Source organism: Scleropages formosus, chromosome 13 (assembly GCF_900964775.1).
Source record: "Scleropages formosus chromosome 13, fSclFor1.1, whole genome shotgun sequence".
In the NCBI taxonomy this organism is placed as follows: domain Eukaryota; kingdom Metazoa; phylum Chordata; class Actinopteri; order Osteoglossiformes; family Osteoglossidae; genus Scleropages; species Scleropages formosus.
The window spans coordinates 24,672,947-24,688,671 of record NC_041818.1 but is presented as its reverse complement, the minus strand read 5'-3'; the positions used below and the strand labels follow the sequence as shown (position 1 = coordinate 24,688,671).

The 15,725-nt window shown below is 45.0% G+C and overlaps 3 protein-coding genes and 1 non-coding gene across 7 annotated transcripts; 1 reads left to right on the top strand and 3 right to left on the bottom strand.

Annotated features, from left to right (window-relative positions):
• Positions 1-2,217: 2,217 nt before the first annotated feature.
• sowahd (sosondowah ankyrin repeat domain family d) lies at positions 2,218-5,620 on the top strand. 3 transcript variants are annotated; one of them, XM_029257562.1, is made up of 2 exons: positions 2,218-3,113; positions 3,947-5,620. In XM_029257562.1, exon 2 carries the CDS (start codon positions 4,060-4,062, stop codon positions 5,173-5,175), a length of 1,116 nt encoding a protein of 371 aa, XP_029113395.1. In that variant the 5' UTR covers positions 2,218-3,113; positions 3,947-4,059; the 3' UTR covers positions 5,176-5,620. The 3 variants fall into 3 exon arrangements, with proteins under 3 accessions (XP_029113395.1, XP_029113397.1, XP_029113396.1); XM_029257564.1 differs by lacking the exon at positions 2,218-3,113 and adding an exon at positions 3,268-3,440; XM_029257563.1 differs by lacking the exon at positions 2,218-3,113 and adding an exon at positions 3,268-3,524.
• A 3,070-nt stretch (positions 5,621-8,690) lies between these two features.
• rpl39 (ribosomal protein L39) lies at positions 8,691-10,218 on the bottom strand. The gene is made up of 3 exons (XM_018733494.1): positions 10,133-10,218; positions 9,700-9,803; positions 8,691-8,910 (listed from the first exon to the last, which is right to left on the bottom strand). Exons 1-3 carry the CDS (start codon positions 10,133-10,135, stop codon positions 8,862-8,864), a joined length of 156 nt encoding a protein of 51 aa, XP_018589010.1. The 5' UTR covers positions 10,136-10,218; the 3' UTR covers positions 8,691-8,861.
• Positions 9,472-9,609, bottom strand: LOC114912165 (small nucleolar RNA SNORA69). The gene has a single exon (XR_003798120.1). It is a non-coding gene; the product is annotated as a small nucleolar RNA SNORA69 (small nucleolar RNA).
• A 575-nt stretch (positions 10,219-10,793) lies between the features above and the next one.
• upf3b (UPF3B regulator of nonsense mediated mRNA decay) lies at positions 10,794-15,341 on the bottom strand. Of its 2 annotated transcripts, none has more exons than XM_018733458.2 (10): positions 15,149-15,341; positions 14,124-14,230; positions 13,917-14,023; positions 13,670-13,768; positions 13,449-13,559; positions 13,244-13,287; positions 12,931-13,119; positions 12,371-12,528; positions 11,941-12,241; positions 10,794-11,833 (listed from the first exon to the last, which is right to left on the bottom strand). In XM_018733458.2, the coding sequence occupies exons 1-10, from the start codon at positions 15,260-15,262 to the stop codon at positions 11,702-11,704; spliced, it is 1,362 nt and encodes a 453-aa protein (XP_018588974.1). In that variant the 5' UTR covers positions 15,263-15,341; the 3' UTR covers positions 10,794-11,701. The 2 variants fall into 2 exon arrangements, with proteins under 2 accessions (XP_018588974.1, XP_018588975.1); XM_018733459.2 differs by having other exon boundaries at positions 11,941-12,238.
• Between the last annotated feature and the right edge of the window lie 384 nt (positions 15,342-15,725).

Here is a 15,725-nt window from a genome sequence, read left to right as displayed (position 1 = left end):
ACAGCGTTGAGGTGAGGGGGTGGGGCCAGGGGAGGAGTCTGAACAGGAAACGACTCACTGGACACAGCGCTGAGGCTGAGGGGGTGGGACTGGGGGAGGAGTCTGAACAGGAAACTGCTCACTGGGCAGAGCACTGAGGCTGAAGGGGTGGGGCTGGGGAGGAGCAGGGGGAGGAGTCTGAAAAGGAAACGACTCACTGGACACAGCGTTGAGGTGAGGGGTGGGGCTGGGGGAGGAGTCTGAACAGGAAACGACTCGCTGGGCACAGCGCTGAGGCTGAGGGGGTGGGGCTGGGGGAGGAGTCTGAACAGGAAACGACTCACTGGACACAGCATTGAGGTGAGGGGGTGGGGCTGGGGGAGGAGTCTGAACAGGAAACGACTCACTGGACACAGCGCTGAGGCTGAGGGGGTGGGACTGGGGGAGGAGTCTGAACAGGAAACTGCTCACTGGGCAGAGCACTGAGGCTGAAGGGGTGGGGCTGGGGAGGAGCAGGGGGAGGAGTCTGAAAAGGAAACGACTCACTGGACACAGCGTTGAGGTGAAGGGGTGGGGCTGGGGAGGAGCAGGGGGAGGAGTCTGAAAAGGAAACGACTCACTGGACACAGCGTTGAGGTGAGGGGTGGGGCTGGGGGAGGAGTCTGAACAGGAAATTGCTCACTGGGCACAGCGTTGAGGTGAGGGGGTGGGACTGGGGGAGGAGTCTGAACAGGAAACGGCTCACTGGACACAGCGCTGAGGCTGAGGGGGTAGGACTGGGGGAGGAGTCTGAACAGGAAACTGCTCACTGGGCACAGCGTTGAGGTGAAGGGGTGGGGCTGGGGAGGAGCAGGGGGAGGAGTTTGAATAGGAAACGACTCCCTGGCACAGCGTTGAGGTGAGGGGGTGGGGCTGGGGAGGAGCAGGGGGAGGAGTATGAACAGGAAACGACTCACTGGGCACAGCGCTGAAATTGGATGGGTGGGACTGGGGGAGGAGCAGGGGGAGGAGTCTGAACAGGAAACGACTCACTGGGCACAGCGCTGAGGCTGAGGGAAGGAGTCTGAACAAACGACGGCTTTGTGAAGCGGCGAAGGAGCGACAGACAGGACTTACAGGACGCAGCACAGCCCAACAGGAGGAGCTCGAGGTGGAACCGTTAGCTCCACACCCCTACGTCTCACGCAAGATTTATTACTTTCAATACGTAGGTCGGATAAATTTAATAAGTCCGAGTAAAACTAATTCTAATTAATGCAGTCCGGTGATCATTTCAATATATTAAAATTATACGTGACCCCTTTCTTCCCTCTTAAATGTTTCCTTCTTACTATTTAAAAGTGTTCCGGTGCGCGCGCAGTAACTGGGACGACGCTCGTGCTACGTTTGAATGCAGAAAATAACTGCAAGAAATTGTGTAATTCTGTGTTCCTACATATAACGCGTTCACTGTCTTAAACTGAACAGCTGGGTGGAAAAATACACGCTTTATTTACATTTATTAATTTTGCAGACGCTTTTAAATATCTAAGTATAAAACTTCATTCCGAGTATCGACGATTCCTCCTAGTAATTTAATATATAAATATCAAACATTTACGTTACACAACATTGCAGGACGTAGTTAGGTGAAGGTTTATATATTTAACATAGCTGGAAGAATTTTGACATAAGATAATATTTATAATCTATAATTGCATTTATTGTATTCTCTATGTTCTGAAAGATTTTCGAATGGTGGAGTTCGCAACGTAATTATTAAGTTGACATTTTTAATTATGTTCATGTGGGAACCCACCCCGAGTCTATGAAATAATGAAAGAATGTAATCTATTTCAACCATAATTGCAGAGTAAAGAATGTGCCGTTTATTATTGTTTGAAAAGAAGGAAAAGTTTGAAGGATCTTACTGGTGATGAAGAAAAGTATGGATTCATAACGGAGTTTAAAAATATTCTGTCTGTGGTTTGAATGCGATAGCGTGGGAGGGGTAATCGATACATTGTTATGTGCTGATGAAGTTGAGTTTTCAGTAATGCCAATTATCTTGATGAAAATGCATCGAAATACAGACCCTGAGTTACCTATCATTTACTTGCTGGTTTTATTTAAAGCAACTTTCAAATTCTACCCATTTATATAGAAGGGTAATTAACTAATTCTAAGTACTGCACCTGGATCGGAGTTACTACGTCAGTAATCAGTGGTGAGACACGAACCAGCAACAAGTTCTAATCCTTAACCAACAAGCAATGACAGCTGGAGTGGACTCATCATTGTGGCTGATGGGAAAGTGACGGACACAACAAACAATGTGTCAGAAAACAGGAACAGCCACAGGACTTGCAGTTCCTTAGCATCTAAAACATGAACCAGTTCAACGGATCGGATTTTCCATTTAAATGCATATTAACATTTCATCCATTATAGTCAAGGGGGGCAGGTGGTCCACTATACATACTGGGTATGAGGGTCTCTGCTCTGCCCCCCCCCCCCCAGAAGGAAAGGGATTCTGACATCAGGACAAGATAGAATAAAAATAATCCCACTCATACATACCAGCCTTACTGGAACTCGAGGGCTATTCTATATTTAACTTGTTTTGGACATCAACAAAGGTGGGACACAGATAACCGAACACACACCAGTAATGTCTTCCTCTTATGAGAGATAAACTAAAAGTGGTCCAGTGAGAGTTTTGACCAAGTCTGTGAAAGCCTCCAGGGCTCAGAAAATAAGAAAAAGAGGAAGTGGTGTATTTTTTTTTTTTCCTAAGCAGAGCGCAAACTGTTTGCTCACCCGGGGGTGGGGGGTGATACGTCCCTCTTAATAGGTTATGTATTAAATGGGACTCTGCCCTGAGACCTAGGTTTTTCTTTCGTAGGTGATCAGTGGAAGTACCGCAGGTATCGGAGTGTTTCCGCACCGGGGTTCGAGCGGAGATGAGGTTTGTCTCTCCATCTCCCGCAGAAGGGGGAGGGGACCGGGACAGGATCTAGTTCTGGAGGGGAACGACCGAGCCATTCAAGCCTTTTTGGAATTGAAGAAGGTCCCCTTTTTTTTCCCGGGACACTTTTACTGCGGAAACATGGTACCCGACAGCTGAAAGTGCGCGCGCCAGACTGGCCAGGAACGTAAGTTAAAAAATAACAAAGATCAGACTCTTTATGGACGTTTTATATTATATGTATTTATATGTCGTGCGATCCTGAAACCCTCTGCTTCAATTAAAATAACGTTGAAGGAGATGATTTTCCAGGATCGCACCACGTTTCGAGGTTAAATGTTGCGCCTGCAGTGCGTTGCAGTACTACATTAATCCATACCATAATAATACAGTTGTTTCCAAGGAAACGAAAATGAGTGAGTTTATAAGATAGAAGAGGAAGGCAGGAGGGTGAGAAAAGGGGAAGGGTGGTGCTGCTTGTTTCGTCTCCAAAACTGAAACTTGAAGCTCAGATGTAAGAACGGTTGGACCTACCGACAGTTTTTTTTTTTTTTTTTCGCCAGTCCGGTTTTAGCAGCAGGTTTTTATTTGATTTACCGTAAGTACGAGACGCGGTTCCATTGCATTTTATGATCCTGTTTCATTGAATTTTGCTTAATATAATAAATATAATAGCTGTTATCGGAAAAACCTTCACGCAGCTACTTCTGTAATGTAAATGTTAAAAAAGAATATTAAGAATCATGTGATTTAGGAATTGTTGATATTGAGAGTTTTACGCAGCTACTCATTTGATGAACATTGGTTCATATTGTGGAAAGAAACCAAGTGCGTTTAAGAATCACGTGTCTAAGTGTCATGTATTTGCGCACATTTTATTTTGCATGAGATGTACGTCCCTTTGGAGATAAATGTCAATAGAATAAGTTGTTTCTTTGTTGCATCATCTGAACTGTGCAGCCCGTGTAATGGGTGAAAAGGCGTAATCGTTGTGTTTGTGGATTATCGTGCTTCTCGCAGGGCTTAAATTTAGGAAGGAGTCGCTGGGGCACGTGGCGACCGCGAGCAGTTCCTCTTCTACATGGTGTAAAAACCTGGATCTGCGCGCGCGGAAGGGCCACGAGCCCAGCAGCATGTGCGACGTGCCCGAGAAATCAGGTGACCCCGGCGTCCGTTCGAACCCTCGTCGGGGCGGACTGGATACGGGGGACGACCCTAGATGCGACACTGCGGCTGGAGACGCCAAAGACCCCAAAGACCCCCGGCTCTCGGCTCTCGGAAGTGATGCCGGCCCCTCCGAGCGATGGTCCAGGGCGGCAGCTCGGGTTCTCCCCGCCGGGTCTCTGGTCGCGCCGCCCCGCAGGGCGAGGCTCCAGCGGCAGCAGGAGGTGAGCGACCCCTCCGGCGGCGGAGGCGCGTCGCTGAAGCTGTCCGGGGAAGCGGCCGAGAAGGGCTCCCTGACCTCCGCCATGCGCAAAAGGTACCTGAAGGAGCTGCTGCTCAACAACCCCTTCCGAAGCGCCTTCGGCAGCATGATGATCCTGCAGGGCTCCGGCTGCGCCGATGGTCCGGCGGAGGAGGAGGAGGAGGGCGGCAGCGGCGGTGCCGGCGGCTCCTTGTTGTGGGCGCTCGACCCCACGGAACACGCGTGGATGCTCTCGGCGCCGGACGGGAACTACGAGACCATCGCCGAGTACCTGTGCGAGGACTTCAGCCTCCTGACCAGGAAGGACTTCATCAGCGGCTTCACGGTGCTCCACTGGCTCGCCAAGTACGGCAGGGACGAGACCCTGGTGAAGGTGCTCAGGCTCGCGGCGAGCAGGGGCTCCCCGGTCGACGTGAACCTCAAGGGCAGCGGCGGTCTCACCCCGCTGCACGTGGCCGCCATGCACGGCCAGCACATGGTGCTCAAGATTCTCGTGGGCGCCTTTGGAGCCGACGTGGACGTCATGGACTACAGCGGCAGAAGGGCCTGGCAGTACCTGCGCGGCGGCGCCAGCCTGGAGATGAAGGAGCTGCTGGGCGCGTGCGAGTGCCTCGCGAAGGCCGTGGGGGGGCAGAACGCCAACAACAACAGCTCGTGCTCCGCCTGTCAGCCCGCAGCCGAAGCCCCGGGGGTCCGTGAGCACGTGGACCCGCCCCCGAGGACAGACGAGCGCGGGAGGTTCGGATCCTTCAAAAGGCTCTTCGCGCCGCTCTTAAGCTTCGGGAACCTGGGTTCGAGAAGCTCCGTGCACGCGCACTCGTGACCGCGCTTCGGTTTGTGGTTCTTCTTGGAGGCACTTTGTTTCAGAAAGAAGTGAACGTTTAACTCGTTTTCTTTCGCTTGAATGTGGCTTCTTTTATCTCGGAAGAACGATTTTTTTGGACGTGTTCTTGTAATTATTTTATTTTGTTACTGGTGTGGTTCTGTCGTGATAAATTAGCCTGAAATAGGCAGTAATCAAAGGAATGAAATGTTTAGTTTTTCTAATGAACACTGTTGGCACTTTATTGTAAGCTGTTGTATACTGTTTATATATGCGGCTCTTTTGGATTGATTGCATTTTCTTTGATTTTCTTCTAATTATAAAAGAATCATGTTGACAGTTAATGGTTGAACATTATTGTAAATGGGATCTAGATATTTCAAAGCCCTTAAAATGTTCAAGAACTCTTTTACTCGTTAATTAAAATGAATGTGAAATTCTGTGTTTTTTTTTTTTTTGCTGAAACAACACCTTCATTTTGTAAGGTAATGGTTACTATAGAAAGGAGCAGCAAACTGTTGAAAGAGCACAGTGTGTGACAGGGGTGTTTGTGGGGCCTAACACATCCAGCAAGTAATAATGAGTGGTCACATTGAAGGGTGCCTCGAAGAGCATGGATGAGCTAGAGCAGCAGGTGGCGTCGTGGTTAGAGACTTGAAGGTCCTGTATTTGAATCCAAGCCCTGCTGCACTACTTACTCTGTTATAGAGAAATTATTCACATGTGTTATTATACAAGAGGGGGGCGCAGTGGCAGAGTGGGTTGCACCGGGTCCTGCTCTCCGGTGGGTCTGGGGTTCTAATCCCGCTTGGGGTGCCTTGCGACGGACTGGCGTCTCGTCCGGGGTGTGTCCCCTCCCCCTCCGGCCTTACGCCCTGTGTTCCCCGTGACCCCGTATGGGACAAGCGGTTCAGAGAGAGTGTGTGTGTGTGTGTGTGTGTGTGTGTGTGTGTGTGTGTGTGTGTGTGTGTGTGTAATTATACAACCCCTGGAAAAAATTATGGAATCACCACACTTTGAGGATGTTCACACAGCTTTTTTACATTGTAGCAAATAAACAAATCAGAGTGAACACAAAATTTTTGTTTAATAGCTGAATATTCTGGGTTCATTAAACATACCTCAAACAAATTGTTATTTTAATTAATGGCGTTTTTTTTCAAATCAAGTAGAAGAAAAGATTATGGAATCATTTGGTATTTGCATTTTTAAAACAAACACAAGTCAAAAAATGCAAATTAGTCTGCAGTTAAAAGAGAGCTTACTGAGTTTAAGGAGCTGTTGGACTTGACTAATTGAAGGGAAACATGGCCCCAACAAGAGAGTTGTCAATAGAAACGATGGAAAGGATAATAAAACTTCTTCAAGAAGGAAATCCAACACGGAGTGTGGCAAAAGAAGTTGGTTCTTCCCAGTCAGCTGTGTCTAAAATTTGGTGCAAGTATAAACAAAATAGGAAGGTAATAAAAGGAAAACATAGGGGTAGACCAAGGAAGACTCAAAGCAATATGCCTTGAAAATAGAAAATGCACAACAAAACAAATGAAAAACAAATGGGCGGAAACTGGAGTCAATGTTTGTGATGGAACTGCAAGAAATCGGCTGAAAGACATGGGATTCACATATAGAAAAGCCAAATGAAAACCAGCACTAACACCTAAACAGAAGAAAAAAAGGTTACAGTGGGCTAAAGAGAAGCAATCATGGAGTGTGGGTGACTGGATGAAAGTGATATTCAGTGATAAATCACAAATCTGACTGACCACGGTGATGATGCTGGAACTTTTGTCTGGTGCTGTTCTAATGAAGGATATAAAGATGACTGCCTCAAGAAAACAATCAAATTTCCCCAGTCATTTATGATATGCGGTTGCATGTCACGTAAAGGACCAGGTGAGATGGCAATCATGACCTCAGCAGTCAATGCCCAGGTGTACATTGAAATTTTGGACACTTTTCTCATTACATCAATAGAAAAGAGGTTGGTGATGATGAAGTAATTTTTCAGGATGATAATGCATCTTCCCATGGAGAAAAGAGTGTTAAAGCTTTTTTCAGGAAAGGCATATCAACTCAATGACACGGCCAGCAAACAGTCCAGATCTCAATCTGATTGAAAATTTATGGTGGAAATCGAAAAAAACTGGTCCATGACAAGGCTCCATCCTGCAAAGCTGATCTGTTAACGGCTATTCTAGAAAGTTGGAACCAGACTGATGAAGAATATTGTTTTTACTTAGTGAAGTCAATGCCTCAAAGAAACCAGGCCATCATAAAAGCCCGAGGAGGAACGACAAAGTGTTGACTGTATTTTTCTTTGTTGGTGATTCCATAATTTTTTCCTTAACATTAAGTGATTCCATAATTTTTTCCTCTACTTGATGTGGAAAAAAAATTTCCATTAATTAAAGTAATTTAATTTCTTTGAGGTATCTTCAGCAAAGCCAGAATGTCTAACTATTAAACAAAAAATGTTTTGTGTTGTATCTGTGATTTGTTTATTTGCTATGAAGTAAAAAAGTTGGGTAAACATGCTCAAAGTGTGGTGATTCCATAATTTTTGCCAGGGGTTGTAAATTGCTACAGAGAAAGGTGTAAATGTAACTAATAACCCTCAGAGAAGAGTGTGAAGACCAAGACAAAAAAAAACTATGTGGTGGAAGAAAAACTCAGCTGCCTGGTGGCAGTGAGTGAATGACATGTTCTCAGCAGTAACCTAGGGTTCTAGAACTGGGATATGAACCAACAGCATATAAATAACAGCTGAACATCAGCGGAATTAATTTTGCACATAACAGTATTTGGCCTTTCCCGTGAAAAAAGGAACACAACCTGAAGCCTTTGACTTCGAAACGACTAATTCTACTGGTGAGACATGCTGCAATGTCCTCTACTGGAGAATAGTTTGAACTAAATTTATGACAAAGTTTTGTTACTTACACCTGTAGCACTTAAAACTGCTGTGAAGTAGGGAAATGCTAAGTTTTGACTTAAGCTGAGCTACTATATTTAAAAATAGCATTGAGTATTTTTTCACAGACTTAGTGCAGAACTTGAGCTGCTAATTTACAGTATCTTTTGCACCAACTACACAATTGATAAAACTCAAGATTTTAACTACAGTATTATTAGGTAGTGGAAAAGTTCCTTCAGAAGAGGTTGGGAAACTAGCAACAATCTTTGGGCTTTATCAGCCGTAGCACTCCACTCCTACAGAAAAAACACCTCCAAGACATCACTTATCCCAAAGCATGAAAACACAGAATTAGTGGAGGGATAAGCAAGGAACATGTTAACTGCCCTTTGGCCCATTGAAGGCAACTAAAGACAAACATTAAATTTACTAATGAGCATCAAACCTCATTTCATTTCCTTGTTTGAATTTGCCTCTTTGCATTTACAATAATTCATTTACCTGATGCTTCTCCAAAGCAATTTACAATTTTAAACCACTTGGAAATATTTATTCATTCATGTAGATTCTCCATCTTCTTCACAAACCACAATCACCCAGATTTTTCCACTTCATGTCACTTTATTGTTGACATACTGACATAACCAGAAGTATCTGTACAAAAGGCGTAGACAGCAGTCCCAGATCCTGTGGATTTCCCGCAGGACTGGATAATGGTCTTCTGATGGGATGGAGGTGAGCAATGGGGCATGGGACATCTGGAGCAGAGCATCTACAATCCCAGCTTGGTCCTCCTCCAGTGTCTCCTCTTAGAGTTATACCTGTGGGTCAACAGCACATGGTTGTCTTTTTAGGGGTGTTTAAATAAACTACAGTTGGTGGAGGGGAGTTATCCAACTCCTCGAGACTAGGGTTCCTGAAATCTAAATGCCTGAACACCACTTCAACGCAAGTAAAAATTGGCAACAGCGAGTGACATACTTGTTAGGGTTCTTGCCTCACGACCTGAACATTCCTGATTTGAATCCTACAAATACTCTGTTAAGTACTTAGTCTGCTCCAGTACAACAGTAACAATACCCTTCTGTATAAATGGGTAAGTAATTGTAAACTCCTTTTATTGGAAGACACACTGACCAAAGGAGCAGCTTAACAGTCATAACCTGAAAAGCAACTTTTATTAAACTAGAAGAACATGCTTCTTACGGTAAGAACGATAAACGGCGTACACCAACCCAGGTATTTAAACTCCTAGGACCACTAGTCAGCAGCACACTGCGCCGGCATCTAAGCGTCCTGGAGTTTCCAAAAAGCTGTGAATTCACTACACATTCAAACACCAGGCATCCACACTCGGCCCACGTGCTGGGCACGTGGATGTTGTGTCACCACCACAGAGCACCTGCTTCCCCGGTAATGGAAAAGGGAGCAGGGTGTCTCAACTCCACGGCAGTGTTACTGTCAGCAGGATCATGGCAGAACTCCCACACGCAAGAAGCGCTGCAATTGCAACCTGCTTTCCCCCAGCTGAGCATGTCCACGAACGGCAGAGGCAGGGAGACGCCACACCGGACACACGACACGACACGGACACGCAGGACCGCTCTTACCTGATCTTGTTGCCGGTCTTCATGCGGATCCACTGCGGGATCGGCCGGTTCTGCTTCTGCTTCTTGGCGAGGAAGCGCTTGATACGGAACGTTTTGTGGGACGACTGCGGGGAGAAAAAAGAGGAAGGGGTCGCTGTTTAACACTTTTCCCTGCGGGATTCTTGTTGAAAACGCAGTATTTAACGCACTAAGCGGGCGAATTTCACACTGTTAATAAGCAGAGCTGCAGCGGGGTGGGGAATAAATCCCACTCGGTTTTTACAGGAAACTCGTTGAGGGCGCGACAGTTTTTGCACCGTTAGTCATCTTTAACTCTACTTTCTCGTCAAATGACAACACCGCCCGTCACCTTAAAACGTCCAAATCGCGTTTATTGGGTCATTGGAGAAATTCAGCGCGACGCACAAGAGGATGGTCGCTGATATTCTCTTACCATTGCGAGATTGCCACCCTGTCACCACAATGGCGGACGTCGGAGAGAGAGAACTCTGGGAAATGGGAGGAGTCAAGAAGCGGAAAAGGGGGCGGGGCTTTGCAAGCAAGACGACTCAGCGGCACGCATCGCCACACAACCGCAATACTGCCCTCTACTGTTGTGGAGGTCACTGCTACCGCGGAGGGGTTTGAAAATGTTTTCAACTAGAAACGTGTCGCTCTTTCCATACATAGCGCTGGAAAACCGGTCAAAAGCTAAGTAGCTACCACGTGTTGACCCCGGGGGGGGGGGGCGTTCCACAGTGTTACAGCGAGAATAACGTAACCCCTCCCCTCTTTGTACATCACTCCACTGTGGACTATTGGTGGTACTGCTGGTCCCCCCCAGAAGCAGAAAAGTTGTTTAAGCCCAACCTGCAAGGCTGTTCAGTTTACCAATTTATTGTATAAGACCTCAACTGACATTACAGTAGATCCTATCTTTTTTTTTTAAAAAATTCTGTAAAAACACATACTCATTATAGGCTTATCATGGATACCAAGGTTCAGGCAGTTTAGTAAATTAGAAGTTTCCATGAACAGCATAGCATCAAACTTTATGTATCAGACAAGGGACATTCAGTCCAATTAATCACTGAATTCAACACACCATTTAAAAGATTAATTTTATTAGACAATTTCTGTATTGTTTGTTGTAGCACACAGAACAGCATGAAAGCGGGTAAGTGCATGACTGACAACTGGTCAAGGCTGTGAACAGTAACTGGGCAGAAAGGATAACTTCTCTTGCACACCCTGCATGTAACCAGTGGGCAAGAGTGGCAAGTCGGTGTGGATTCAAGGTCTTCTAATCAGAAGTCCTTGACCGGCCATAGAGAAGGAAACAAGGCTGCTGGGTTCGTAGGGCATCTCTCCTGAACACCTCCCCAAACGACTATCTTGAGCACTATAACTGAGCGTGAGTAAATTCATTTGATTAAATTCTGAAACAGCAGAGAAACAAGGAGTGGAACCAAAAAAAAAAAAAAAAAAAAAAGTCCCTGGAGAAGTCAGGAGTGAAATGCATAGACTGACAGTACAATGAACCCTAAGTACTGTTTAATAAAGGCAGATGAAAGGAAAATTATAGAGTTTCCTATCAAAACTGTAACCCAGTTGTCTAGAATCTCTTCTGTGGAGAAAATGTGTGTCTGTGTGTGGTGTGCACACGTACGGATGTATCTGTGTGGATAACTGTTCAGGGTGGAAGTCCTCTCTAGGAAGTTCACCCACTATGCTAATGCATAGTACAGTAACAGATTGCAAGCCTATTCTAAGGTCACTTGCGGTTCGCTTGATCCTGCAAACTTTGGCATCTCACACTGTGCCTCTTGTGCTGAGCCCTTTAACATGTGTTTTTCATCCTCAGCTGACAAAAACTAGAGGAGCCCAATCAGCCACCAGGAGGAGAGTGGATCTCACATGAATGCTTCTGTGGTGGAGGAAGTGCGGAGAGGTGAGGACCTCTCCTCCTCTCTACCACCTGTCTGTGCCTGACTCGCCTCCGATTGCTCTCTTAATAGCTCGATCACTCTTCTCCTTTCTCTTGAGAACTCTTAGCCTCGCCCTCCACCTTCTTCTCTCCGGCAGAGGTTTCGCTCATCGTTGTCCGATTGCGGCTTCGTGCTCCAGGCTGGTACAGCTGAATGGCAGGACGGTCCTATAATGCACACAAAGGGAAGTTATTTCCAGAGAAAATACCAATACAAAACAGACTTAAGAGACCCAGTCATCACAACCTAATTACTTGCGGACATTATTTTATACCTTGTTTCTCACGCGGTCTCTTTTTATACTGTCCTCTTTTCGCTCTTCTTTTGCAGACTTGTCTATGTTACCAGCCTGGTCTCCAGAAATCTCCATTGTCCTCTTCTCCCAAGTGCGATCTCTCGGTTTTTTCACTTCTTCCTCCCTCTTCTTGTACGAGCTCTCGGCCTCGAGCCGTTCCCTCTTTCTCCTCCGCTCCTCATCCTGCCTCCGGAGTCGCTCCTTCTCCCTCTGCCTCCGTTCCCTGTCTCGATCCATGTCCCAGTCCCTGTAGTCCCTCCGCCCATCCTCATCCTGCCTGCTTTGTGTAAAGGAGAGGTAAGCCTTGCAGAACCAGTTTTGAACTCCGGACAGTTCTCTACTGTCACTTGGTTAAAAGTCGTTGAAATTCAAGATATAAGTCAAATGAAAGCGGACAGGAACTACTCACTTCCTTCCTCTGTCATCACGGGTTTCACCATTCGGTCTCTTCTTGAACTCCATGGTCAAAGTCCTGTCATCTTTCAATCTGTCTTTCTCAATTTTTTTCACCTTGTCTTTGGGCTTTTCTGTGTCGACATCATCTCCTTTCTCTGGTTTTTTCAAGAGCTAAAACACACAGGGCATAGAGTTCACAAACTTTACATTTACTCTTTTAGCAGGCACTTTTCTCCAACACAATGCACATCTCAGAAAACAGTAACAAAAGCAAATTGCACCAAGAGATGGAGAGATCTAGATGCAGAAAAAATTCTTGACTGCAGTCACTGTCTAATAGTGTATAAACCAATATATATTACATGAATAGATACATATAATAATAATAATAATAATAATAAAAAAAGAACAGGTCATATAGTTCATGTTTATCAAGCCCATAGGAAATTGGGGGAGAAGTGAGTTGAGAACTTCTTGATTGTGGAGAAAGAGTCAGAATTCTGGCAACCAGACAAATAATAGCTGGACTGTGAAAATAATAAAGCTTGTTCTTGTGTGTCAAACTCTTGGTACCTTGATCTTTGGTTCCTCCTTTGGCTTCTCTCTTTCCTTATCAGGGATCTTCTCTCCTTTCTTGTGCTTCTCTGCTTCTTTACGTTTCCTCCTGTCCTCCTCTCGCCACTTGCGGCGCTCTTCTTCACGAAGACGCTTGCGCTCCAGCTCTCTCTTCCTCCTTTCTTCTTTCTTCTCCTCCCGGAGCCGCTAAAATCATGTCATTCCATCACGGTTAGGAAAATGGTGCCAACAGCTCTGGAAGGCTTTTAAACGAAATATTTAACAGACTCAATGCAGAAACAAACAGTGAACTGAGGGCAAGAACACATACCTGCTTGTTTTTGAGAAAGTCCAAGAGAGGAGTTGTTTTCTTAGCTGAGGGCAAACAAAGAAAGATACTTACAGATCTGCCTCCAAACAGCAATCAAATTGCACTAAATATTACTACTTTCCTTCATACAATCAAAATTTATACAAGTTCACAAAATATATACAAGCATGTTACAAATTATACATAAAAAAAAGAAAATACAAACCAACTAATTCTTTTGTTTTGGCTTCAATTTCTTCCAGAAGAGTCTCAGGGGTAGAAGTCAGTTTCTCATCATCACCATAGTAATTCTCCAGAAACTTCTTATAGTCAGGGTCTGATTTAAAAAAAGAAAAAAAAATACAAGAGAAGAACAGCAGAAATTAGGTCTTCGGTACAAACTGCATTCATCAACTCCATTCCTAAATGAATTGTTGAAATGATTACCTTCCTCGATGGTCCCAGTCTTGGCATCTTTTTTTTTATTCCGTTTTTTGGCAGTCTTCTGAAAAGGTGCAAACTCAACTATGGCTGGGTATTCCTGCCCTATCCCAGAAATGATGATTAAAGACCAATAAATAATCAATTAATCAATCCATATTTATCATTACAACATTACATTGTCACATGGTATTGTTTCCTAAAATATTACTGAAAGGAGCAGCATTTATATTAGTTTAAGCACAGAACACACCTCTATTATCAATGAAAACATATCCATCAAAGCGATCTCTGAAGAGTACAATGTCCTCTTGGTTCTTGAAATTGATGTAGGCTCTTGAGAAAAGGTGGGGGTACAGGCTGTTTGGATCAGCAAAACAAGACATCAGTTTCCAGTTCACAACACAGATGCTGCGGTGTGCAACACGTGTCTGAAGATGCCCTTCGGCTGCATCCACACCTGGTGTCGTTGGAGAAGAACTCCAGATAGTCCACCTCCGGAATAGGCTGCAGCTGCTCCTCCAGCTCTTCTTTAGTCAGGCCAGGCGGAAGGCGGCGGATCACTATCTGCAAGCAGACACAAAAACGGTCAAAGCGGCGGCACAGCGAGTAGCGTTGCTCTCTCACAGCACCTGGGTGGTGCAAGAGGACGTGGGTTCGATCCCCGCTCAGTCCGTATGGAGTTTGCCTGTTCTCAACTCCCCGTGTCTGCGTAGGTTTCCTCTGGGTGCTCTGGTTTCCTCCCACATTCCAAAGACATGCTCTTCAGGTTCCCCCATAGTGTGTGAGTGACAGCGAGAGAGAGAGAGAGAGAGAGAGTGTGTGTGTGTTCCACTGATGTATGGATGAGTGACCCAGTGGAAGTAGTGTATCCAGCAGTGTAAGTCAGCTTGGTGATAAAGTGTGTGGGCTGATAGTAACACTACATAGAGTTCACTGGAAGAATGGAGAAAAGCATCTGCTAAATAATGTAAAAATCATGTCAAGAAAATAGAAGTAACTTCCACAACGAAGGCCTTGCTGCATTATTCACGAGTTGCGTATGTTTTCCTGAAACCATCCTCCAGCACCTTGCTTCCAAATTACACTATCAACAGTTTGAGCAGCAGGTACTACTAGTTCATGATTCATACTAGCTATACAGAAGTTAGACACTTTTACCTCCACCTGAATATCACGAAATAACTTAAATATAAAACACGTCACGTACGGTATGGACTCTGGAGCTACTCTCTACTTCTTGTACTTTTAATTTTCAATTATTATTGAACTGGAAACCCAAGTTTCTTTGGTGATTGCAATGCTGCGACCACAAAATTAGTTGCGTGTTAGAGCACAGCACTTAAGCAGTAAGTAAAGGCAAAGCAGGGCGAATGATGACAATAAATGTGAGAAAGCAGAAGGCCGAAGGCTCGGCTCCGCGCTCTATAACGATCTATTAGCTAGGCTAGCTAACATTAGCAACGAACGGCTAGCTGACAGTACCTTTGTCAGCGCCTCTTTCTTCTCCTTGTTTGGCTTTTCCGACTTCTCGCTGTCGTCGCATCTTATTTCGACTTTCTTCTCCCTGGGACGAGCGTTCTCTTTATCTTCCTTCATGATTTATTAATGCGTTTAACTAGTAGTTTCAGTTTCTTTCCAAGCTACTCGCACCGTCCACAAACGGACACCTCTCCCAACTTTTTAGTCTGTTAAGATTTTTTTTTTCTCATAGCAACACGCGAAAGCAAGTTGTGATTGGCTGTTAAGAACTAAGCGATGTCGTCATGGAAATGGTTAACTGTGATTGGCGGTCGAGACCCTGAAGCGTGTCGACAAGTCAAAGCCAGTTCTGAATGGCTGGTGAAAGGAAAGCGCGCGTATAAAAACAAAAACGAGTACGGATTGGCTGCAGAGGATCAAGGTGTTAAAAAAAAAAATAAATAAATAAAAAAAATAAATAAAAAAATAATTAAAAAAAAAAAAAAAGAGTTGATGGCCGAGCGCGATGCCACAAACCTGGTGAAACAAGCAGGGAGGCAAAACACATTTACTATGATTTTCTACGAATTTTTTTTTTTTT